Source organism: Oryctolagus cuniculus, chromosome 1, assembly GCF_964237555.1.
Source record: "Oryctolagus cuniculus chromosome 1, mOryCun1.1, whole genome shotgun sequence".
In the NCBI taxonomy this organism is placed as follows: Eukaryota; Metazoa; Chordata; class Mammalia; order Lagomorpha; family Leporidae; genus Oryctolagus; species Oryctolagus cuniculus.
Genome location: NC_091432.1, coordinates 166,218,752 through 166,243,013, shown reverse-complemented (window position 1 = coordinate 166,243,013; position 24,262 = coordinate 166,218,752). Strand labels below are relative to the sequence as shown.

The following is a 24,262-nucleotide window of genomic DNA, read 5'->3' as shown; positions in this document are numbered from 1 at the left end:
CTGCAGTAGGACCAAACCCTGTACACACATATAGTTTATTTCTTTATATACCTATGATAAAGCTTGATTTACAGAGTAGACACAGGAAGAGATTAGCAACAATGACTTATAATAAAGTAGGGCAGTTATAACAATATACTGTGAATGTTCTTTCTCAAAATATCTTACTATACAGTAGTCTTAGCCACCTCAGTGTATATTTTTTTTCTTCTAAGTTGAGAACCTTTATGCTTTAACTTATAGGAAGTGTTTTATACCTTCTTCTTGGTATACCAAATTGCCAGTATCGCTGCTCTTGTGTTTTGGGGTCATTATTAAATAAAATAAAGATGCTCTAGCACAAGCACTGTGGTACTGTTGACAGTTGTTATTAGATAACTACAAAAAGACCAAGGGGTATGGGTCTTCATTTTATGTAGCAGTTGGTTGGTGGCAGTGACAGAGGGAGTGGTCAGTTGACACTTTGGACATTAGATCTCAGAATGGATCTGGACTGTAGGAGTGTCAATGAGAAAGCCTCTGACCCAACCCAAGGAAACACTGTTAAAGGTCCTTGCTTTGCCAAGCAATTTACATTTACAAGGCAAGATACACTCGTTAAAGTTCAGAAACATGAAAAACATAAGAAGGATAAAAGCCATCTATTTGCCCAAACACCCAAAGAATCCACTTGTGGTGTATTTTGTAACAATCTTTTGTAAACCTACCTAAGTGTTAGTTTATTTTTAATGCATTAGCATTTAATTGAACTTATAAATCTAGGGCTAAAACTGCCTGAGGGAGAGGAAATTCTTGTGCTGAATTATAGGGTTATTCCCATAATGAATGATAATGATTCATTATAAAATTGTTTGCTTTCAAGCTCCATCCAGATGCCATTATAGAAAGGAACACCTCCTTCCTCTCCTTGCAGAACTGTCAGTGTGACAAGTTCATTCAAGTGTGGTGCCCTCCACACTCCTGAGATGTGTTGGGTGCTAGGCCCCCCACCAAGCCATGTGTCAATCCTTTAGAACCTGATTTCACTTGACTGAGTTGGAGTTCATGGCTTTCTGCAAGTGAATTTCTTCAAGAACAATGAGTGGGCAGTGTGTATCATGAATCCTTACATACACAAAATTGTCCTCTCCTACCCTTATTCATACAACTCATTGAGGTCAAACCCTTCACTCTCCATCTTGCTCCTGGCAATACGGTGATGCTGCTCTGTTGTCTTCAGCACTTTTTTGTCCCAGAGGAAACTTCTGAAATCAGCTTGACTCGCATTATTTTTCAGATCATCTTTTTGTTGTCCTTTCCAGTCTGAGTGCTCCTATTTCTGCTGCTCCTTGCTATTTGGAAATGATAGGATGTGTGTAGATGAAATAGTTCATTTTTCACAGGTTTACTTGGATTGTGTGCAGCCAGCTCTTTGGTCCTTAATTCTTGCTTCTGTTAATAGTAATAATATCAGTTGGCTGAATTGTAACTGGATGTCTAAGCGAGGGTGTCATGGAAGAGACCTTGGAAAGGCTAGTCTGCCCACAGTCATGGCTAATCATGTGGACAGTTTGAACTGATCCAGGATATGTCCTGGATTCCTCTCATCACTCTGTGGCAGAACTAAGGGTCTTATTATATCTGCTACCAGAAGAAACTTCATTAATCTATTCAAAAACAGTTCTGCATTCCCATGCTGGTGCTGAAGCAATGCCACGTTCTCTCTGACCAAGATCTGAGGCCACTGTGAAAAGGTCTGAGTATGCACCCTTGGAGCTGGCCCCAGACTGGAAATGACCCTACAAAAGAGCCTTGCTAGGAACCCAGCTACAGGCGTGGCGTGTCCAAAACCACAAGCTCATTTCAGACCTAAGTGTGGTCCATCAGGTGATTCCAAGGAAAACAAACCGAGCTCCGGGAGTTTGCTCTGAGTGGTCATTCAGAGAGAACCTTAAAAACAGCTTTGATCGTCAGAGGCCTCTTAGCTGTGATTTGGGTTAATTTTGAGCCCCTCTCTCCTCAGACTTGACACCCCTTGGCAACCTGCAGAACGAAGCCCCTTAACTGCCTTTCCTTCCAGCAACATGGCCTTATATATGCCTTTCACTCTGTGGAGAACATAGTTGGCTTCCTCAGCATTCATCTTGTGTTCAGGCTAAATTTATTTTATGTGAAATAGAAATCAGGAAAACACCAAAATTATTTTAAGCAAAATATCAAAATTGAAATAAACCAACATATGTCTGCGAAACATGTATAACTCTCAATCAAAAATAAGTGCAACTTTCATAAATTTCTTAAAATACTCTACCATGCAAAATCTGGACAACTTAAATAGATGGAATTATGACATGTTTGATTGTTTTTTCTACTTACTTCATCCTTTACTTAAAAATGAAAATTTCAGTAGCCAGGACCAGCTCTGGGTGATCCCTTCTACTTTAGTAAGTAAGAGAACTAAGGAGTTTTGTAAAATTTCTTGCTGCTAGGTTGTTCTACCTGCTAAGTTTCAGTGGGAGCTATCTCTAACTCACCTTTCTTCACTTAACTCTGTTCTTTCCCTCCCCAGACTAAGAAGTGAGGTTTCTTGGTTGCTTTCAGCATATTTGCTTTGTTCCATAGGCTTCTAAATTTCCCTTTCAGTGATATCTCAAATGGGGTTAAAATTGTCAAAGTAACAAATATTCTGGGGCTTAGCACCAAAGAGAAGTTAAAAAAGGAAATCCCCATCTCTCTTTTGTGCTTCATAAGTAGGCTTTCTCTAACATATTGTCTTCTTTCGCTTGTCACTCAAAGGATTGGAATCACTTTGACCCTATAATAGTAGCTGATATTTTGCCCAAATAAGACATTAAGTAGATGTTACTGTCAATAAATACTATTGACAAACCAAAGATGCATTCATTGAAATCTTCAGTCTTTCCTTTTTCAGTTCTCTTCATGAATTAGATAACAAAATTTCTAAAAAATGGAAAAAATTAAAATGTTACTTTATTTGGAAAATGATTTAGTGATAAATGAATCATCTGTCTTCTAGTTCCTTTTAAAAACTTTATCTCATTAGATTTGACATTGCTCAAAATGTTAACATGGTCATTCTATTGGGAGTTGAAAAACCTCTACAAATAGAGTTAAGAAAATGTCTGATCATATTGATCCAGTGGATACAAGCCTTTTCATCCCAGACTCTTAGATCTTCAATTCTCTTTTTTTCACACATCATTCTGATTTTTCTTGTTAGTTTATTAGTTGTCAAAAAGTTTCTTCCTTCCTGTTTCCTTCAATTGAGACCGATTTGGAAATGGAAAAGTGTGTTAATTTTTAATAAATTGTTAAGACACACATTACTGTATTTTCATTAACCAAGCCAGATGGCTCACAGAGAATTTTCTCTGACATAAGTGATCACAGAAATCAATTTGGGATTCAAATCTGGTATGGAAAGTGGCATGTATATTCTGTGGAAAAAATGCAGTTCACATAAACATGTGGCTATTTTTAGAAGTCCTACTCTTTCCTGTTTGGCTTTTATTTTATTATTTGAGGCTAAGTGCAAATTAAGGTCTTTTCTCCACTCTCCCAGACTCAGGCATTCAAGGTCCTCCTCAACAACAAAAAAAATTGCTTTCTTTTTCTTTTTACAGTTTGAAGGTTGCAAAAAAGCCTTCTCAAGGCTCGAAAATCTCAAGATTCACTTGCGGAGCCACACGGGCGAGAAGCCGTACCTGTGCCAGCATCCAGGCTGCCAGAAGGCGTTCAGTAACTCCAGTGACCGCGCCAAACACCAGAGGACACATCTGGACACTGTAAGAAGGGCAGGAGCCTTCCAGCAGCCCAGAGCCCCCGTGGGAGGAAGCGCCCGTTTGATAGTGAGATGGTGAAAGGGTTTGCTCTCTGGTCTGCAGGTTCCAGGGACAATGCCAAGGGCAGCAGTGGAATTAAGGAGAAGGCCAGGAGGGGCCTCACTCTGCTGGTTTTGCTTTCTGTAGTTGCAGGTTCTCCTAAATATCACAACTTCCTGGTGCAAAGAAACTTCTTGGTTGCATGTGTTTACGAAGGGACAGCACTTCAGGGGCTGTCATGTGGTAGATGTCATACAGAGAAAGATCACTAGTGAGTGACTGGGCATGACAATAAGGATTTAAATATCAACACATAGCAAAGTAAGTAGGGTCTGCTATTGCTAGAAATGTGGCATGTTTGGGTGCCCTGGCTAGTTCTTCTCTTCTTGACATAAGAACTCTGTAGCTGGCATGGTTTTTGAGAGTACATGTGGCCTTTTGCTTCAGAAACCACCTCGTATTTTCACCTGCAAATGGTCTACAAAGAAACAACAGCTCTTCCCCCAGAGTTCAGTTTCATGATGTTTCCTGTGCTAACAGCCACATGTCCTTTGACAGCAACCCTCTGAGAACCATTGCCCTTCCTTGCTATACTTTAACCCCCCTAATGCTGCAACTTGTCACTCGTTCACAAATGCCTTTTCTGCAGACTGGCATCTTTTTATTTTCTCAATTATGTTGAATGCCCTCCTTTGCAGTTCTCAGTTTTCCATACCTGAGGCCAGATAGACTCTAGGTAATTTCACTTTGCTTAACGAAGCCATCAGAATCAATGTATTATACACTTCCCGGATCTCTTATCCCACGTTCTTGCAAATAATGTATTCATGACAGTACTTGCTCAGTGTTAACATTCTGCTGTCTATTATTAAACTACACCGGCGTTTGAATTTTGAAAAGATACTGTTATTTCTACACACCTTCTCATACATATTTAAGATTCTTCTGATGTTATAGTTGACATATTTATTAAATTTTATATTAGTCTCTATTAGTCATATCGATAGAAGTCATTTGGATATATGTCACATAACCTTTCTGAACAGAATTATCTCCTAATATACATAAATGTGATGCTTTGCCTAGTAAATATCTGAAATATAATTAGAGCAATGTACACCCAGGGTGGACTCTTTCTACTCTAGCTCAATTGAATTCAGTGATTTTAGGACCCATGGAATAGAATATTAAATGAATGAATTTGGTGAATAATGGAATTTTTTGAAGTAAAAAAGGAATGAAGAATAAATTATGTTAAAATGCCCTATTTTGTTGTGTCTAAGATGGTCTTGGTAGAATTCAATAAATTTTCCAATTTGTCATTAAACTTTATCATGGAAGAATGAACATTCATGAGACAAGATTGTCTTGAGAAATTGCTTTCTCCCCTAGCTAGCTATCTGTAGTTTGAAAGAACCATTGTGAGGCAAAGTGTTATGGTTCTACAAAGCCTGTCTTTGCTTGGAGCTAATTTTAGCTAATCAAACTAAGGGCATTTTCAGAAATCATTTTTGGAATTAAGAAAAATATAGTCCTTTTTGAAACTTTTGAGGAAAACGACCTTATGTCCTGGTCCCAGTTCCATGCAGCAGCTTTCAGAACTCATTTATTTTTTTTGAAAAAGATATTTCTCTGTTAAATCTTTGAAAACAACATTTTTTCCCTTTAAGCTCCATACTAGCTCCTGTTTCAGTTTTTTTTTTTTTTTACTATGTTTAACAAAATGGTAAGCTCTTTTAAAAACATATAGAAGTTAAGCACTTGTTTTAAAAAGTGAACTCTAGTTCCTTGAAGAATTTGTGGTTTAATTTTAGGTCCCTGTTCCCTTTCATTAAGTACTCCTTATGCTAATGCTGTCAGAATTTTGGATAAAGTATCTTTCTTCAACTAAGTGGATTCTTTACTCATAGGATTTAGTGAGTTCATAATTCTAACCTGAAAACTTTTATTAATTCCTTTCTCTATTAGTATTTTAATATCTAAACAAGTGAAGTAATTATATAGTGAAGATGGAAAAAATTGAAATATTTAGTTGGATGAAGTATAGTGTGCCATTTAAAACTAGGTAATCTGAGATGAAATGACCAGTACCGCAGTACTGCTTAGACCGGTCTCTGCTGTTTTGCATACTGGGCCCAGGTACAGGATAGCAAGCGAGAGGGTGAAGACCAGCTGGGAAGAATGGTGCATATTCAAGCTTTCTCCAAGAGCATCTCAAAATCAAATACAATTAACATTGCCAACCAAAATCAGTGATGACTGGTAATGCTAGTAACATGAATTTGTATAACACATTAATATGCACAAAGCCTTTTTACATGTTATAGCATCTCCCCTAAAGCTCACAACTTGAGCTTATGTGATCACAGTGTGGCTGCTAGTAAAGAAACTGGCTGATTTCTTCCTAAAGCTAGGCCAGGGTAGGGATGGCTAGTACAAGAAAGCCATGTGAACCCAGTTCATGGCAATCTGTACTTATCCAGTGGAAATTCCATTAGCAATTGACTTTTACCAATGATCCGCTCACCATTTTTGTAAAAACTGTTCAATACCAAGAGCATGGTCCATCCACTGCTTATTGTTAGACTCCTGACATATAAAAGTACCCAGTACATCTTGGAAACACAAGAGCTGCTGGCTAATTCGGTCATCTAGTCAATCGATGAATAAACACATGAGTTGTCAAGCAATTCAAATCAGGTACATCAAATTACATTATATATTCATAATTCCACGTTGTTCTTAGAATCCAAAATGGCAACAACTACAGCTGGAGGGAGTGAGTCGCAAATATGATTAGCAGCAGGGTACTATAAACCACATACATGTTGGCCCACAAAGTGACACGCATGCACATGAAGACAAGAGCAACATATAAACAGTTTTGTTTTGTTTTGGTTTGTAATCTATCAGATTCCCAGCACACGAATCCTATTTTAAAGACAGAGTTTCAGTTATTGTTCATACACTTCATGTGATGTAGGTAGGCGCAGCTCAAATAGCTCACCTGATGAGATTCTAAGAAGACCAGTGACAGTGAATATGTCTCAAAAACAGTTCATCTGTGGGGTTGTTTGGATTTCAGTTCTTGGAATAAGCCAAAGGTTTTGATTTATCTCACACTGAAGAGTTGTAGTCTCAGACCCTTGTGTTGTCATTATGGTAGGAGTAGGTGCCGAAATTTGAATGCGTATAGGAGATGTGTCATTTGCTCATTTATTCATTCCTGACTAGTAGGTACTATGTACTAAGGTTATTAAAAAAAAATCCTAGACTCAACTTTGGGCTCCACAGGGGAACTGAAATAGTTGAAACTTGTGTTCTTATCACACTCAGCCAAGGGATAATTCATGTTACTCAGGCTCAGCTCCAGGACTCCTCCACAACTAATACTATTAATATTTCTCCAGCTGATTTTTCCTGTGTCTGTTGTTTGAAAGCTACTGTCTCTTGCTCACTTCACACTAATTTTCCCTTCTTAATTCTCTCCTTCTCTCTTTCTAAATCAGGTTTCTTCTGAAACATACCCAGTCTTTTCTGGACTTTTCTACAGCTTCTTTACCTGAACTCTTAAAGAATATGTGTTTACTAGTTTCTGACAATACCAAAGATTATTCTCAGGGAAACACAACTGTAAGTATGACTGGAGATGCTTACTAATAATTTCCACATTAAACAAATGCCTCAAGGAGTTTTGTGGTTAGAGTGCAATCTACAACAATCTCTTAAAAATCATCAAGGATCGGCCATTTCTTTGTGTACTCTTGCCTTTGTCACGATGCAAATTGAGTGGTCTTTCTAATTAAGATGCATGAGTATTACCCAGTGTTCCACATCAGTCAGCTTGGTAACAGCTTATACTTTGAAGTCAAGAGTCTTTGAGTAAAACCATCCCTAGTTACCTTTATGATTTAACCACGGCCATTTCTTTCTTTCTTTCTTATTTAGAAACCTTATGCTTGTCAAATTCCAGGATGTACCAAACGCTACACAGACCCAAGTTCTCTAAGAAAGCATGTGAAGGCACATTCTTCCAAAGATCAACAAGCAAGGAAAAAGGTAATTTTAAAAGAGAATTTTCCAGCCAGGAAAAGCACATTTAAATTACTCTTGCTGTATTCAGAGCTTCTGCAGGGCTTTGGAAATTCTTTCACTTCTCAAGGTGTAACATGCTTTAAACTGTTTGTAAGGGAAAGTCTTCCATGAATTAAAAGCAAACCTATGATTTGCATAGCTGACAGAGCCAGATAAGGATTTCTGGAAAAGGCTTGTATAATAGAAATCAAAGAAAATTAGTGAAAGTCATCTTAACTGCAATGAAATCCAAAGAGATAAAGAAACATTGAGTTGGGCAAACAACAGAGACCCTTTCTGGAAAAAAGTGCTTTTTCATAAATTGTCGATTGACTAAAATCATTTTGGCAATAATGAAGAAAATAGGTAAATCTCTATTTTAGGATAATTGTAGTGTATTCCTCACTTTAAATGTAGAGAAAAAACAGGTCTTTTGATGGATATTATGTATGAAAATCTTAAACAGAAATGGAACTGAATGCAACTTTAACATTAATGAGGGATTAATGCAGTTTTCAAAATTTATAGTAATTTTTTGTAATAATTTGGAAGAAACATTAAAGATCAACCAGCCAAACTACCTGGCTTCCTCTCCTAACTCCTGTTATACGTATAAGAGGTTAACTATGCTGTGTTTCACCATCTGTAGACACAGGGAACTTACTATCTTTCAAGGCATCTCCAAGTAACTGAGTTTTTAAATTTTTGGACCAGCTAGTATCTTCTGTCCATGTCATAAAACATGTTGAGCTGAGCTTGCCTTTTTGAGTATTTCATTTGTATGGAGATGGATACTTGATTCATTTAAGGACCATTTATAACAAATTTAAGGACAGTATGAGACTTAACTTATTTCAAGTTGATTGAATACTGTGGCAAGGGTTTTGAGGTCACCATGGCTTCCAGTTAGAAATCTTGCATTCTTTCATGGTTTATAGGGATTTAACACTTCTATGTTGGGAAATTCTCTGTAGTCTTTTGTTACTGGAGTTTTTTATTCCTTGAAAAGTCTTAGTGTAATGCCAGCTGAAGGCTCATATACGGAAAGAACTTGACCTTTTCCCTAACTTAAAAAAATATGTAGTTAGAAGGCGTTGGTAGATAATGTTTTTTAAAAAGTTTATTTATTTGTTTTATTTTATTAGAAAGGCAGAGACATAGAGACAGAGAAAGACCTTCCCTTTGCTGGCTAACTCCCCACATGCCTGCAATGGCCAGGACTGGACCAGGCCGAGGCCAGGAACTCAGAACTCCATCTAGGTCTCCCACATGGGTGGTAGGAACCCAACTACTTGAACCATCAAGCCTCCCAGGGTACACATGAGAAGGAATCTTGGATCTGAAGCAGAGCCAGAACACAAACCCAGGCACTCCCAGACAGAATGCAGCCAGCAGAGCAGTGTCTCTGGCACAGCTGTGCCAGATGCTCACCCTGTTATTCTTAATTGCATACAAACCTACTCCTTAATGTGAGTCCATTGTTTTTTTCTAGAAATATAGTTAAATCTCTCTAGTTGGGATCCCAAGAAATATTATCTATAATCTTGTGGCATGGATTGGCTATATTCTTAGATTTTGGAAAAGCAAGGGAAGTGTTAAGTTAATGATGTTGAAAGGAAGATGGTTAATTTTTTTAAAATAAAGCACCATTTTTTCCTATTATTAAGTACTGTCAGCAGGACCATGGTCTAATGGTTTTTCTCATTCTATCTCTCTCTTTATATTTTTTGAGGTAATAAATTATATATAACTTATGTTTATATATTATATTTATATATATACCTATTTATATTTATATAAATATATATTACATATATATATTAAAACCCTTGGAGCTGACAGGTTTTATTCTCTGAGTCTGACCATTCTCCTCCTCCAAGTTGTCCCAAATGTGTAAGGTTTCATTATAATAGCAAATCTTTCATAAGGTTAGAGACTGCCTTTGTAGAACATTGACAATAGTCATGGACACAAAAGAATGTAAGTCTCCTGTCTAGAAAAATAAGCAACAATTTGATACTCAGTTTGAAAAGGTAACCTGGGTTGATCATTGTGGAAAGAGAATGGGATATTTTCAGGAAATTTGCAGTTTCTGTTGTTCCAACATGGGTGGGTTTCAGCCTGAGCAGGAAAGGAAGAGTAGTTTTGATTGTTAGAAAGATTCTTGAAGCATTAACTGAAAAAGTAAAAGAGACCTTGAAACTGTATAATGCAACTTTATTGATCATCTGCAGGCAACATTGAGTAGGCACGCAGGGTACCAAGGGTGTGCTTTTGAGGAGCAGGATTATAGTCTCATGTCAGATACAGCAGTGCTGTCTCACTTTTGTCACATGGAAGATGAGATGTGGTCTCTCGAAGGTTTTAGCATTGATGTTGGCTTTGTTTCCTGCAAATGGTTGAACTGCACTTGCTGGGCTTTCGTTGCCCAGTGCTCAGTGACAGGTTTACAGAGGTAACTTTCCGAAGTTTACCCTGCCTCTCAGTCTGAACATGTAAAAAATCTTTTATGAATCTGTGATGGGTTAAACTGTGGAACTTAAAATGATCAAAGTTGTTCCATCCAACACAAAGAAGTGTCACTCCCAGGAGAGGCAGTTGCTCATAAACCTGAAATCAGTTAATCCACGTTTCCAAGTCGTGTGCTGATATACTGGTGGGTCGTATTTACATGGTACAATGTTGTTACTAGACCTTGGAGAGATTCTAATTGCTCACTCACATCAGGACTTGGTATTTGAAATATTTCCTGGCAGCAATAATAAAAAAAAGAAACAATAAACCTTTTAAGGCAGAATTAAGATTATTTATGACTTTAATTAAAAATTGAAAACTGGCATCATTTCAAAAAACCCTTTACAAAAATGTGAATTCATCAAAAATAACCATAAAAATTCCAAGGTGATAAAGGCACAGTGGAGTAATGGTCCTAGCCCTAGGGAATTGTTTTGTTGAAAAGAATAAAACTCTTTTCTGTCACACCCTGTTAGTCATGGACTTGTTTAATATACCCTGCCTGCCTGCCTGCCTCTAATCCGCTTTGTAACCTCCCCTAGACAGTAAATGACATTATTTTGGTCTTAGAGTTGCCGTCTTTATGAGGCCTTCCTCTAAAATCAGGGCCAGTGACAAGGCAACCATAGCCACAGATAAATGTGTACCAGGAAGTCCAGAGATCCCATCTGTGATGCCCTGGCCTTTTTCCACACCTGTTGGATCTCACACCTGTTGGTTGAAAACCAAGAAGAACTTGAAATCTCAACTAAACGTTATTCAAGCTGTGAAAAGAAAGAAGGGGGGAAAAACTTCTTTTGCAAAGCATGAGGATAATTTGGCTCATTGTATGCAGAGAGTAACTTTTCTCTTTGCATAATTTGTGCACATCCACATATCCCATCAGCCAACAGACAGACTTCTTCCTTCAAATGCACTCTGCATATCTTGAGTCCTTCGAATTGAAGGGGCAAACAGATTATGAGTAATGAAATACTCCAGTCACCAGATATGGTCTTTGCTGAGAATAGTATTTAGCCTACAGAGCAAAAGGCAGAATATGTCCTTCAATTCTGTCTGATAATAAGTGACTGAAAGAAGAGAAGACTAAGGCAATAAGCCACTTGAAGTGTTTCTCAAGGCTGTGAGCTTTATCAGAATTTTTCATTTTCACCTTGGAATTGCAATTACCTGGGGGCGGGGGAGAGGTTTCCTTCAACATTAGCCTAGTATCAAAATGGAATTTTTTTTAAAAGTCAGTGCAAAGAATGCCTGGCCAAAAGTTTAGAGGTGACATGAATCTTTCACCCGTTTCACAAAACCACAAAGATTCTGAACTTTGGGTATGACTTGTTAAATGTTTGTTAAACATTGACCTTTGATCCACCATGGCTGATGACTTTCACTTGTGTGACTTCAACATAGGCTGTTATAAACCAACCGTAGCATTTTACATGTGTACAAATGCAGCACGTACTTATATTTCCTACTTAGACAACAGGTCGGTATAGCTTTCTGGCTAAATTAGATCAGGTTATCAATGCAGCTGTCTTATTGTAGAACTGACACTGCTTTGGGACATATTCAGAGCTGCTACCTCACCCCCCTGTGTACTGTAAACCATGCACAGTTTCATTAAGTAACACATGGGTTCACCTTGCTTTGCGCAGTTCTTGGAATCTCAAAAAGCTATGCAAAGATAAATATTTCCCCCAATAGAAGCAGACATTAAAAAGCTATTGAGGCTCCATTTTACTGTCAGTTGTTTTTGGTCATGGTCTGTACAGCTTATGGCACGTGCAACTTGGGTACAAATTCAGGGACCACTCTGGGTTTTACCATCTCTCTTCATTTTTCTTTCTTTTTCCTGCTCAGAAATAAATTAAAATCACTGCTACTATTAATGGAATATTAGTAATAGGCATACATCACACATACCATCTCTCAAGATGAGCTAGCCCACCCTTCTCACGTTTAAGTAACTATACTGGGATCAAGTGGGTGTGATACTCTTGTAGGGGTGATGTTCAGACTGCAGTAATTTTTTTAATGAGTCACAAACTTCTGTAATTTAACAATTGTTGGTGACAAATTACTTATGTCACACCTCAAAATGATGGTGAGATGTACATGAATATCCTGCTGTCTCAGTTGAGAGTAACTGATTTAAGAAAGGTGCTGGGTGATACTTTTGTGAAACAAGTGTTTTTAGTTTAAAAGGCTCGTGGTACTTTCAAAAAGTTTGTGGAAAATGCACGTTAGGAAAAATGAATGCAAGAATTTCAAAAATTTTTGCCCCCAAATAAATGTATGTTTTAATCATTTTTCCACAAACGATCTGAAATGTACTGTTAGTGATGCTAGTCAATATTTAAATGTAAATGAAAAACAGGCCAGCGCCGCGGCTCACTAGGCTAATCCTCCGCCTAGCGGCGCCGGCACACCAGGTTCTAGTCCCAATCGGGGCGCCGGATTCTGTCCAGTTGCCCCTCTTCCAGGCCAGCCCTCTGCTGTGGCCAGGGAGTGCAGTGGAGGATGGCCCAGGTGCTTGGGCCCTGCACCCCATAGGAGACCAGGAAAAAGCACCTGGCTCCTGGCTCCTGCCATCGGATCAGCGCGGTGCGCCGGCCGCAGCGCGCTGGCCGCGGCGGCCATTGGATGGTGAACCAACGGCAAAGGAAGACCTTTCTCTCTGTCTCTCTCTCTCACTGTCCACTCTGCCTGTCAATAAATAAATAAATAAATAAATAAAAATGTAAATGAAAAACAAGACATCAAAAAGTGAACCCAGAGATAACAGCACTGATTTGGAGTTGAAACCAGTTGCCTGAAGGCTTGTATTTAAATTAAGCCCAATATGATGCCAGCAACACTTTTAAGAACATTTGATGATTACATTTAGAAGGAGTTGGGGAAGGTTAGCGATGAGAGTGATTAGCTAGAATGAGTTTCTTTTTTTGTTAATTTTAAAATTTATTTTGAAAGAGTCACAGAGAGAGGTAGAGCCAGAGAGAGACAGGTCTTGCATCTGCTGGTTCACTCCCCCAAATGATTGCAACTGCCAAAGATGAACTGATCCAAAGCCAGGAGCCAGGAGCTTCTTCTGAGTCTCCCATGCAGGTGCAGGGCCCAAGGACTTGGGCCATCTTCCACTGCTTTCCCAGGCCATAGCAAAGAGCTGGATCAGAAGAAGAGCACCAGGTCTTGAACCACCGCCTGTATGGGATGCCACTGCTGCAGGCCAGTACTTTTTATCTGCTGTGCTACAGCACCAGCCCCATAGAATGAGTTTCTATTCTTTCATGGGTAATCAGAAAAATTGTCTTCAGCTTATAAATACACAAAATGTCTACCACCATCTGTGAGGTGATGGCCCAGGGCTTTACTTAGCACTTAAAGCTGTTTTGGGAAGTATGTTCTTTTAGAATATATCTCATAAGATGTTATTGAACATTTCTTTTTTAAAGTATGTTTTTTTAATTGTCATGAAGTTTAGGAAACCCTTAGTAAAATGTTATTCAGTGGTTTCCTCTTGCAAGAGTTCTTAGAGACTAGCATCTACCATTATTCCAGAGAGAAGATCACATTAGCCTGCTAAAAATTATTTGGCCAAGAGCATCTCACCAAACTTCCATCCTGGTAAATTATTGGAGAAGTATCATCTCACAGAGTTTAATTTATTCCATTCAGTGCATATTTTTTTAGAAATTTTAAAAGATTTATTTATTTATTTGATATGGAGAGACAGAGGTAGAGCGAGTGAGATCTTCCATCCGCTGGTTCACTCCCTAAATGGCTGCAATGGCCAGGGCTCAGCCAGGACAGTCAGGAGCTAGGAGCTTCTTCTGGGTCTCCCACATGGGTACAGGGTTTCAAGCACTTGGACTATCTTCTACTGCTTTCCTAAGCACATTAGCAGGGAACTGGATCAGAAGTGGATCAGCCAGGACTCAAACCAGCGTCCATATGGGATGCCAGCACTGTAGGTGGCGGCTTTACCCACTATGCCCCAGCACTGGCCCCTCAGTGCATATTTTTAGCTGCCTACTGTGTGTCTGGCACCTGGTTAGACCCACAGATCCAAAGGTGTATGAAACAGACTGTTCTCTGTCCTCACAGATCTGCATTCTCATGATGAGGTCCAACAATAATCAAAAGGCAAAAAATGGGTAACATGTGTAAGCAAGGAAACAGTGAGGGGAGTGCAATGGACATGAGCAGATGGAGGCCTGTTGAGGTGATGTGGTCAACATAGGCCTCTCTGAGGAACTGAGCATTTTTCAAGCAGGAACAAAAGCCAGTGGCCACTTTAGAATTCAGAAAAAAATACACTAACTGCAAATTTTAAGCAGAAGCTATTCGGTCGCAATACTGTGCCTTCCAGTTTGATCTTGGAAAAGAATCTGATGCTACTAAGACCTCAGCACAGTAGATGTCAGGATCATGTTAGCTGTCGTAATTGCACTTTTCTGCAGTCTGTTCCTGCACTGGAGGGCCTCTATACTGGACGGTGGAAATCGTAGCTTCCATCCCTCAGCGAAAAAAATGACTCAGATGGTCAGCATTTGTGATTCTCTGAGTACTCAGTACAGGTGAGGTGCTTGGTACAGGTGTGAGAGCTCTGAGGCTTTAGAAACAAGGGAGCCCCAGCTATGGCCTTGTAAAGATTCCATTCTGTCATGAGACACGCAGAGACCTGTGCTGTCAGTGCGCTGGAGAAGTGCCCTGATGGAGTCCCACAGAGAGTGCTCCTGGGCCATGGTGCATGGGATTTCTCCTGCAAAGGATGGAGATTGTTTAGGAGTGTACTCTTAGGTTTTATTGTTTGACAGCAGTGGGGAGATGAATGGGTTTTTATATTCTCCTTAATAACGTTCCTCTGCTGTCATATTAGCAAAGTGTTTTTATTTCTGTTTCACCTGAAAATCCTTAATTAGAACAAAAACATGTCTGTTTGGCACAGTTCTGACCAACTACGTAAAGAATAAAGACCTTATGATAGGTGCTTTAATGTGCAAGTTGGACTGTACAGTGCCAACGTAGCTACCGTATGGAAATAGTTCCTAGACAATTACTTTTCTGATTGAAAAGCCTTCTAAGCTTCTCATTCCCTTTCTGTTATAAAATTTTGTATATTCTTGGGGAAAATGATTTTGGAATAAAACCATTTACTCAGGCCGTCTGCAGCTTCCTAAGACACCATGACACAGCTCACCATTGCCTTTCTCGGGCATTCCCTCTTTGTCTCCACTTACAAAGAATTCTCGTCCCTTGTGCAATGCCTGCTCCCTCAGCTGGTTCCCACTAGTTCCCCTTTTCAATTCCAGTTGAGCATTGTCTTTAATATCCATGGGCAGTATTTTCCCATTTGTTTGTATCTTGGCTCTCCAAGCTGTGAAGATTTATTTTCAGGGTGACTTCACACAACGGCTTGGATAAGCCCAGAGCAAAAACTTTTCATGGTGGATACTGGGCAGGTGGCTGTGTCTTAGAGCAGTGTTTGGATTGGACATCAGGAGGCATGGGCTTCTTTTAAGCAGTGCCATGAATTGCTTCGTGATTTAGCTTAAATTACATTCTCCTGGTTTTTCCATTGCTCCATCTTTGCAGCTAGCTCAAAAGGCAAACACAGGGCCGCAGAGGTGAAAGAGAAGTTATTTCAGTAGAAATCACTGTTAGAGCACACATCTGCCATCCATAGCAGTCTCCTGTGACTGACAGCAGACCATCAGTGTCCTTGGAAATACTATTTCTTCTGAATATTGTCATAGGTGAAATCGTCTCTCAGTGATTACTATACCTAGTCTGTCTGGGTCATGTGGACATTCAACTTATAGTATAAAACAGAACAAGACAAAGGAAGGGAGTCCGGGACCCAAACTAGAGGGACTACTATCACATTTAAACCTGTGATATTTGATTTTATTCAGGGGAGATATAACTTGGGGTTCTTAGATCCATAGTGGGGTAGCCCATAGCTGGTTGGGTTTAAAAAACTCATAAACTCTTGAAATTCTTCTGCAAAAATGTCATTTTCTGGGAAGAGATTCCACAGATTTCATCAAGACTGTGAGTTCAGAGAAATGCCGGGCTCCTCGTGACTGTGTCACCTGACTTGATTTACAGTACCCCCAAAAACTTGCCTAACCTAGAAGATCCTGTACCTCTCGTGCTCTGAAGGATTGACTCCTACTGGTACAGAATTTCCAATTATTCAATAAACACTTCCTCTGCATTTACTTTGTGTTTGATATCTTGCTAAGTGCCTACAAAAATGGTAAGATATGCTCCTTTCCCTTGAGGCAATCAGAACACAAAAAAGGGCTAGATTTTGACAAGGGGTAGACAGACTTGATAAATGGTAAGTTCAAGTGCAGTGTGGAGATAGAGTAGGAGCAATGCACTAGTTGGAACTGTGTACACTTTTGTAAGATTTAACAGAGGCTTGGAGTAAGGTGGTACAGTTGGGATACAAATGAGTGAGAGGAGGTGGTGATGGATTGAATGCCTGAAGCGAGGAGAAGAGGAACATAGCGCCCAAATTCCCAGTTTCTGAGGTGTGTGGGCAAAAGCCGAAACTACCAACAGTTTCTTCTTCCAAAGAGAATGCTTAGCTCTATTCTTTAGGTTTCTAGCTGATTAGATAAGACACACCCAGATTGTCAAAGATAGTGTCCGTTTTAGTTCAAAATCAACTGATTGAAGATGTTAATCATATATGAAAAAAATACCATCATAACAATACCTAAATAAGTGCTTATTGAGTAACCAGGGACTAAAATCTTATCAAGTGAACTTGTAAAGCTGACCGCATCACATCCACTTACTAAAAGCCATTGTGTTAAATTTTAAATGGGGTTACTTTATTTGAAAGTAACACCAGCCTCATGAATATAAGACATAGTGAACCTCAAAATGTGTGTGCTCAGTATTAGTGCAACTTGATTATTCACTAGGAAAACAGAATGAAATTAATGACTGGATTTACCTGGTCCCACTCCCTTTTGTGGTAACATTGACTGTTTAGAGCAAATTGGTTCAAGGCAATTAATTTAAAGACATCATGCTGGGAGAATAAGAGTTTTATACTTTAAGCAAATAAGTAAACACTTTGTTGGTTTAACTGACATTTTGCATTTTATATCAGAGAATTTACACATAGAAGTTTATCATGATTACTTAAAAGTCAGTCATTTCGGTGTAACTTTGTGTCACAATGTTTGTTAATACAGTGTGTTTTTATCTTATTAAATGAGATAATGACAATAAACTCTTAACATGATACCTGACTTGGTAGCTATTAATACTTGAAATATATGTTGTCTATTAAGGGTTTTTGAGAGAGATGACAAGTGCTTGTTGAAATTTTAGTAAGCTGGATTTTTGTACTCCAGATTCCTCCATTAATTAATTTTCCCCTCAAAGAGATTTTAGCTGCTTAAAAATAATTAAGTCAAACTGATAACATGGTATACTTGTACAATGATTACATATCCACTTTATTTTTTCTTCACATAAGACACACTTTTGTGGTCATGTTTATGTGTTTTAAAAACTCAGGCAGGCAATCTTTCCATCCTAATGGCCCTTTCCTCTAGAAAGCTTATCATATGTCAGCTCTTCCTTACATGTTATATAAATGACATATGAGTCTAGATTTCAAGTTGAAGAGTTTCACCTTAAAGGCCATTTTAAACATTGAATGCTTATTGAATTGGCATTCTCTAAATTGGTAGCACATTTGCCATTATATAATTATTATTAAATGTATTTGCTATTTTATTTCTTCTTATGTAAATTGTCTGCTCATTTCTTTTACATTTGGGCTTCTGAGTCCTGGACCTGGATTCAAATCCTTACTTCACCAGTTTTCATGATAACACTTTTGGTGAGTTACTTATCTCTCAGGCTCTCATTTGGGAGATCTGGATAGTAGCAGCAAACTTGTGGGATTGTTACAGTCATCAGTGAGAAAATGCTTGCTCACTACTGACTGCAGGCCTGTGTATGGAGGAGTGCAGTCATTGAAGGAGGTGACAGTGCCCTTGAGGATGGCAGTGGTGATTATCATTACAAGGGATTAACAATATGTAGGAAAATAGGGCTGGCATTGTGGCAAAACAGGTTAAGGTGCCACCTGCAATGCTGGCATCCCATATAGATGCCAGTTTGAGTCCCAGCTGCTCCACTTCCAATCCAGCTTTCCTGCTAATGCACCTGGAAGAACCAGTAAAGATGGTTCAAGTGCTTGGACCCCTGCACCCAAATGGGAGGCCTGGAACAAGATCCTGGCTCCTGGCTTCAGCCTGCCCAGCCCTGGTCATTGTAGCCATTTGGGAAGTAAACCAGTGGATGAAAGATCTCTCTCTCTCTCTCTCTCTCTCTCTCTTTCGCTCTTTCTCCCCCACTCCCCTTCCCTCCTACCCCTCCCTCTCTCCCTCCCCCAGTCCTTCCTTCCTTCCCTTCCTCCCTCCTTCTTCCCCTCTCTCTGTAATTCTACTTTCAAATAAAGAAATCTTTTTTAAAAATACACATGAAAATGACTTGCCGTGCCCCATTTCTGCTGAGGAGACTGGCTCTAATTTGTGGAAGAAGAGGTGAAAGTTAGATTTTAGCAAGTGTTGTCTAAAGAGAGAAGAATTTTTTTCTTACCTCTGCTGGCTTAGTTGGATTTTTCCTTGAGGAGCTAGGGGAACTTGACTGATCGTTGAGCCTTCTGCAGGGTGCAGTAGAATTGTTCACCAAGCAAAATCCAACCTATGTGATTTACATACGTTAATAATGATCAGGGTAACATTGATAGTAAAGAAAGTGTCTTATTTTGCCTACATTTAATCCTTTAACCTTTTTTTTTGAAGAACATTTACATATGAGTCTCCTCATCTTTTTTTTTTTAAAGATTTATTTATTTATTTATTTATTTATTTGAGAGAGTTATAGACAGAGAGAGGGAGAGACAGAGAGGTCTTCCATCCACTGGTTCACTCCCGAGATGGATGCAGTGGCTGGAGCTGGGCCAATCCAAAGCCAGGAGCCAGGAGCTTCTTCCAGGTCTCCCACGCAGGTGCAGAGGCTCAAGCAATTGAACCATCTTTCCTGCTTCTTCCAGGTACATTAGCAGGGAGCTGGGTTGGAAGTGGAGCAGCTGGGACAGGAACCGGCTCCCATATGGGATGCCAGTGCCACAGGCAGAGACTTAGCCTACTGCACTACAATGGAACCTTAGGCTATTATGCCACAGAGCCAGTCCCCTAATGCTTTAACATTTAAGAGCCATTTTGTATCCGCTATTTTATTCTTTGGACTGTAGATTCAGGAATGAATTTTTTATTGCTTCTTTTACTCTCTGTAGTTTATTCCTAAGCAATGAGAAGGTTTGGAAGTGGGAAGGAATCCAAGTATGATGGCAAAAGGTGGTATGCTGCTTTTGTACAGCCAAAAGATCCATGGAACATGCACCAGAATTAGTTAATACTGCCTAATGCACAGCCATCAATTATGTCCTGACATACTGTTTGCAATCTTGGCATTCCACAAAATGTTTTGGCGCAAGATTGTTCTTCCACTGGGCTATCCAGAGCCTTCTTTATAAACTCTAGCAAAGTGTCACATGACATCTAAAATTCTTATTGTTTTCTCAGTTTGTTGAGTAAGGACTCACTTTTGCTAACTGGGACTAACTCTGGTTACAGACAGTATCTGCCTCATTAAGGTTATGCTTTCTACTAGCTCACATGCCCCACTGCCACTACATGGGACCAGCTGAGCTGCAGGCATGCTGGCATAGAACTGTAGTCCATCAGTGTCACCTCACCCACCCTGAGACCTAGAGTTAGAATCACACTGAGAAAATCTCAAAATATATTCACAAAGCCTCTTCATGTAAGCTTAATTTTTCTGACTTACTACAATCATTTATGACCTAAGACAATCACTTGCTATTGGTTAGCAAGTCTGCTGTGTCTAAACATTCCTTGTCTTTTAAAGTCAGAAACCTGACTTCCTGAAACACCTGGACCTGGGCTGTAGTTCTCTTTCAAGGATGCTGCTTTTCTCCACAGTGACCTTGCTATTATATGTGGAAATTATTATCCCCAGTTATAACAATTTTTCCTTACTAGGTTCTGGAATTTTTTTAGCATATGGACTACATTATTCCTCTTTTCATTACTTTAACCAAAATACCTAGAGGCGCTCCTTTGAGAAGGAAATGACTTATTTCAGCTTATAGTTGAATGATACAAAATTGGATGTCCCCATAGTCAGCCTTCTGATGGGAGGCTGGTCATGGTGGTACAAGGGGCACGATCACATAGAGAGCCAGGAAGGAAGGAGAACTAGGTAGAACTTGAACTCAGATAATCAGCCTGCCTGGAGAACCACCCTCCTGTGAGAACCAACCTCAGAGGGTATGCCTCCAGTGACCTGAAACCTCCCACCAGCCCACCTCTTAGAGTCTGTCATTAGGTCAAATGTGCACCTTAACATTGAGACATCAGAGTTCAAACCGCTCCATGAGTTTGGGGACACAAGTGCTGCATGCATAAGAGGGACTTTATTGCCGTCATCTCCATTTCATACATAATATAGAACCCAGTTTCAGCAAGAGTCCCCTGAGAACAGCAGTGTCATTTTCTGGCCCTTGAGGCAAGTGTTGAGGTTGGAAAGCTTGACAAAGAAACCAATGCTAATGGGCCTTATGTAGACCACTAAGATGATAAACATAGACCATGGCTAGATCTGTGATTTAGAAAGAAAATTACAGTGGTAGTACGGGGAATGAATTAGGGATTTAGAGTGAAAGGAGACAAGGCAATTAACTAGGTTGGCATATTTCCATTAATCAACATTCTTTAGATACAGTGGCTCATCCAACTATGACTACACCCAGCTGTGCTGTCATCAGTTCCAGGGCTTTCCCAAATGCTGTCGTGAGAGATTTTGCCAAGTATCTTGTTGAATTTGAGGCTCATTATATGTGTGGCTTTCCGGTAAGGTTATCTGAAAAGGAAACGAGGATTCTCTTGTTGCTCTCAAATGCATTCTAGGTCCTTCTGACTTCCTTCCTTCTTTATTGCTCGCCAACCTATGATTCTTTCTAGAATCTCTCCCTCCATGAAGTTTAACCTTTCTGGTCATCGGTTACATTTCTAGCCTTTTTCTTTTTTACCTCATTGAAATTCAGGATCTAAAGATTCTTTTGTCTATTTTCTTGTCTTAATCTGTTTGAACTTTATCAAAACATCCTTTGGCAATCATACTTACAAGTGGTAAGAATTTGTGTAGATACAGCACCTTACATTCCATGACTGTCTTCTTGGTATCTTCTTTACTCCCCAAGGCTTTGCTTTACTCTCTCCCTCAGCACTTTGTTTGTTTGTTTTTAAGATTTATTTATTTATTTGGAAGGCAGAGAGAGAGAGAGAGGGATAGGAAGAGACAGAGAGGTGTCCTCCATCCACTGGTTCAATTCCCAAATGGCCATAACGGCCAGAGCTGGCCCTATCTGAAGCCAGGAGCTAGGAGCTTCTTGCAGGTCTCCCACATGGGTGCAGGAGCCCAAGGACTTGGGGCATCTTCTGCTGCCTTCCCAGGCCATAGCAGAGAGCTGGGTTGGAACTGGAGAGGCCAGGACTTGAACTGGTGCCCATATGGGATGTCGGCACTTGCTGGAGGTGGTTTTACCCACAGCGCCACAGCGCTGGACCCCAGCAGTTAGTTTTATAACATTTCTCCTTTGGCATGCTCCTCTGGGAAAGATACAAGTCAGAAATTAGCAGAGTTATTACAGACTGTATCATGCTCAAAGTCATTTTAGTATTACATAAGAAATGCGGAGATGAATAAAAAATGAGAACATATGCATACTTTTATTGAAACCAGCTACTATTGATTCTAAGACAGGTCCTGACTCCAGGGATGTTAAAATATGTCTTAGAGTCAATGAATCACAGTGGTTTAACATTGGTGCATATCTTTACATACATTTTTCTATCACATATAAATCTTTTTAAAGACTTATTTATTCATTTGAAAGGCAGAGTTACAGAGAGGCAGAGAGAGAGAAAGAGAGAGGATCTTTCATCCGCTGGTTCATTATGAAGATGGCCGCAATGGCTGGAGCTGTGCCAATCTGAAATCAGAAGCCTGGAGCTTCTTCTGGGTCTCCCACACAGGTGCAGGGGCCCAAGAACTTGGGCCATCTTCTACTGCTTTCCCAGGCCATAGCAGAGAGCTGGGTTGGAAGTGGAGAAACCAGGACTCGAACTAGAGCCAGTATGAGATGGGCATTGCAAGCAGCAGCTTTACCTGCTACACCACAGCTCTGGCCCCAGTCTCATATAAATTCTATGAGGCCCTTGTGTTTTGATTCTTTTCAGCAAATAGCATTTAATGAATATATTGCCTTATCAGCAACTGCATTGTTAATAGGTGCATTTTAAGGATGTACTGCATTTAACCTGTCTTGCATTTTTAAATATTTCAGTTGTTTGAAGGTTTTTCTTATGATAAACAGTTATGTAGTGCATATGCTGCTCGATAGATCTTATTTCACGTCCCAAACTTCTTAGTATAATTTCTGGCAACGAACTGCTGAGTTAACTTCCCCCAAATTTGTAACCATTTGCTCAAATCCCTGTTAAGACTATGTAAAAACAATTTTTTTCTTATACTTTACTAATTTACTGTGATTGTGTGTGAATATAATAGATGAAAAATAGATAAATTGATATAAGAAGCTTACATTTCTAGAATTTGATTATTTCCTCAATGTTTATTTACCATTTTCACTTATTTTTATGTATACTTAAAGTAACTCTACATAAAACAGATAGTAACCAATTCATTGTCATATATAGTTGCAAATATCTGTAGTGGTTTGTCATTCTTGAAAGTAGTTTTGCTGTGTAAATTTTTAGTCATATAAAATTTAGGTATATTTTTATAAACTTGGACAGGATATTTCTCCCATCTAAAAGTTTCTGTTTTGATGTTACTCTTTTCAAAGATCAACCCAAGTTCCGCCATTTTTATTAAACTCTATCTTTTTCCATTTTATTTATTTAAAATTATTTATTTATTTGAGAGAGAGAGAGACAGGTTACTATGTGCTTGTTCTTTCTCAGATGGCTACAATGGCCAGGGCTGGGTTTGGACTGAAGTCAGGAACCTGCCACATGGGTGGCAGGAGCTCAGTTGTATGATCCATCATCACTGCCTCCAAGGGTTAGCAGGAAGCAAGGGTCAAGAGCCAGAGCCACAGAGCTGAGAGCTGGTGTTATGGCATAAAAGGTTAAGCTGCCATCTGCAGCGCTGGCATCCCATATGGGCGCCAGTTCAAATCACGGCTGCTCCACTTCTAGTCCAGCTCCCTACTAATTGTGCTTGGGAAAGTAGTGGAAGATGGCCCAGTGCTTGGGCCCCTGCACCCATGTGGGAGACCCAGAAGAAGCTCCTGGCTCCTGGCTCCTGGCTCCTGGCTCCTGGCTCCTGGCTCCTTGCTCCTGGCTTCTGCCTGGCCCATCCTTGGTCATTGCAGCCAAATGGGGAATGAACCAGTGGGTGGAAGATCCCTCTCTCTCTCCCTCCTTCTCCTCTGTATCTACCTTTCAAATAAATAGATAAGTAAATAAATCTTTTTTTTCTTTTTTTTTTTGATTATATTTTTTTTTAACTTTTATTTAATAAATATAAATTTCCAAAGTACGGCTTATGGATTACAATGGCTTCCCCCCCATATCGTCTCTCCCACCCGCATCCCTCCCCTTTCCCACTCCCTCTCCCCTTCCATTCACATGAGGATTCATTTTCAATTCTCTTTATATACAGAAGATCAGTTTAGCATACATTAAGTAAAGATTTCAACAGTTTGC

General features: G+C 39.6%; 1 protein-coding gene across 12 annotated transcripts in view; it reads left to right on the top strand.

Moving 5' to 3' along the window:
- GLIS3 (GLIS family zinc finger 3) overlaps positions 1-24,262 on the top strand; it is a 797,279-nt gene that overhangs the window by 676,452 nt on the left and 96,565 nt on the right. For 11 of the 12 annotated variants that reach the window (XR_011379800.1, XM_070051509.1, XM_070051516.1 and 8 more), the window contains 2 exons: positions 3,624-3,785; positions 7,770-7,880. Coding sequence is in view for 11 of the 12 variants with exons in the window: in XM_070051509.1 (XP_069907610.1) it covers positions 3,624-3,785; positions 7,770-7,880 (273 nt within the window). In the remaining variant the exon portion in view is untranslated. The remainder of the gene's footprint in view (positions 1-3,623; positions 3,786-7,769; positions 7,881-24,262) is intronic. The other variant, XM_070051548.1, reaches the window with a different exon arrangement.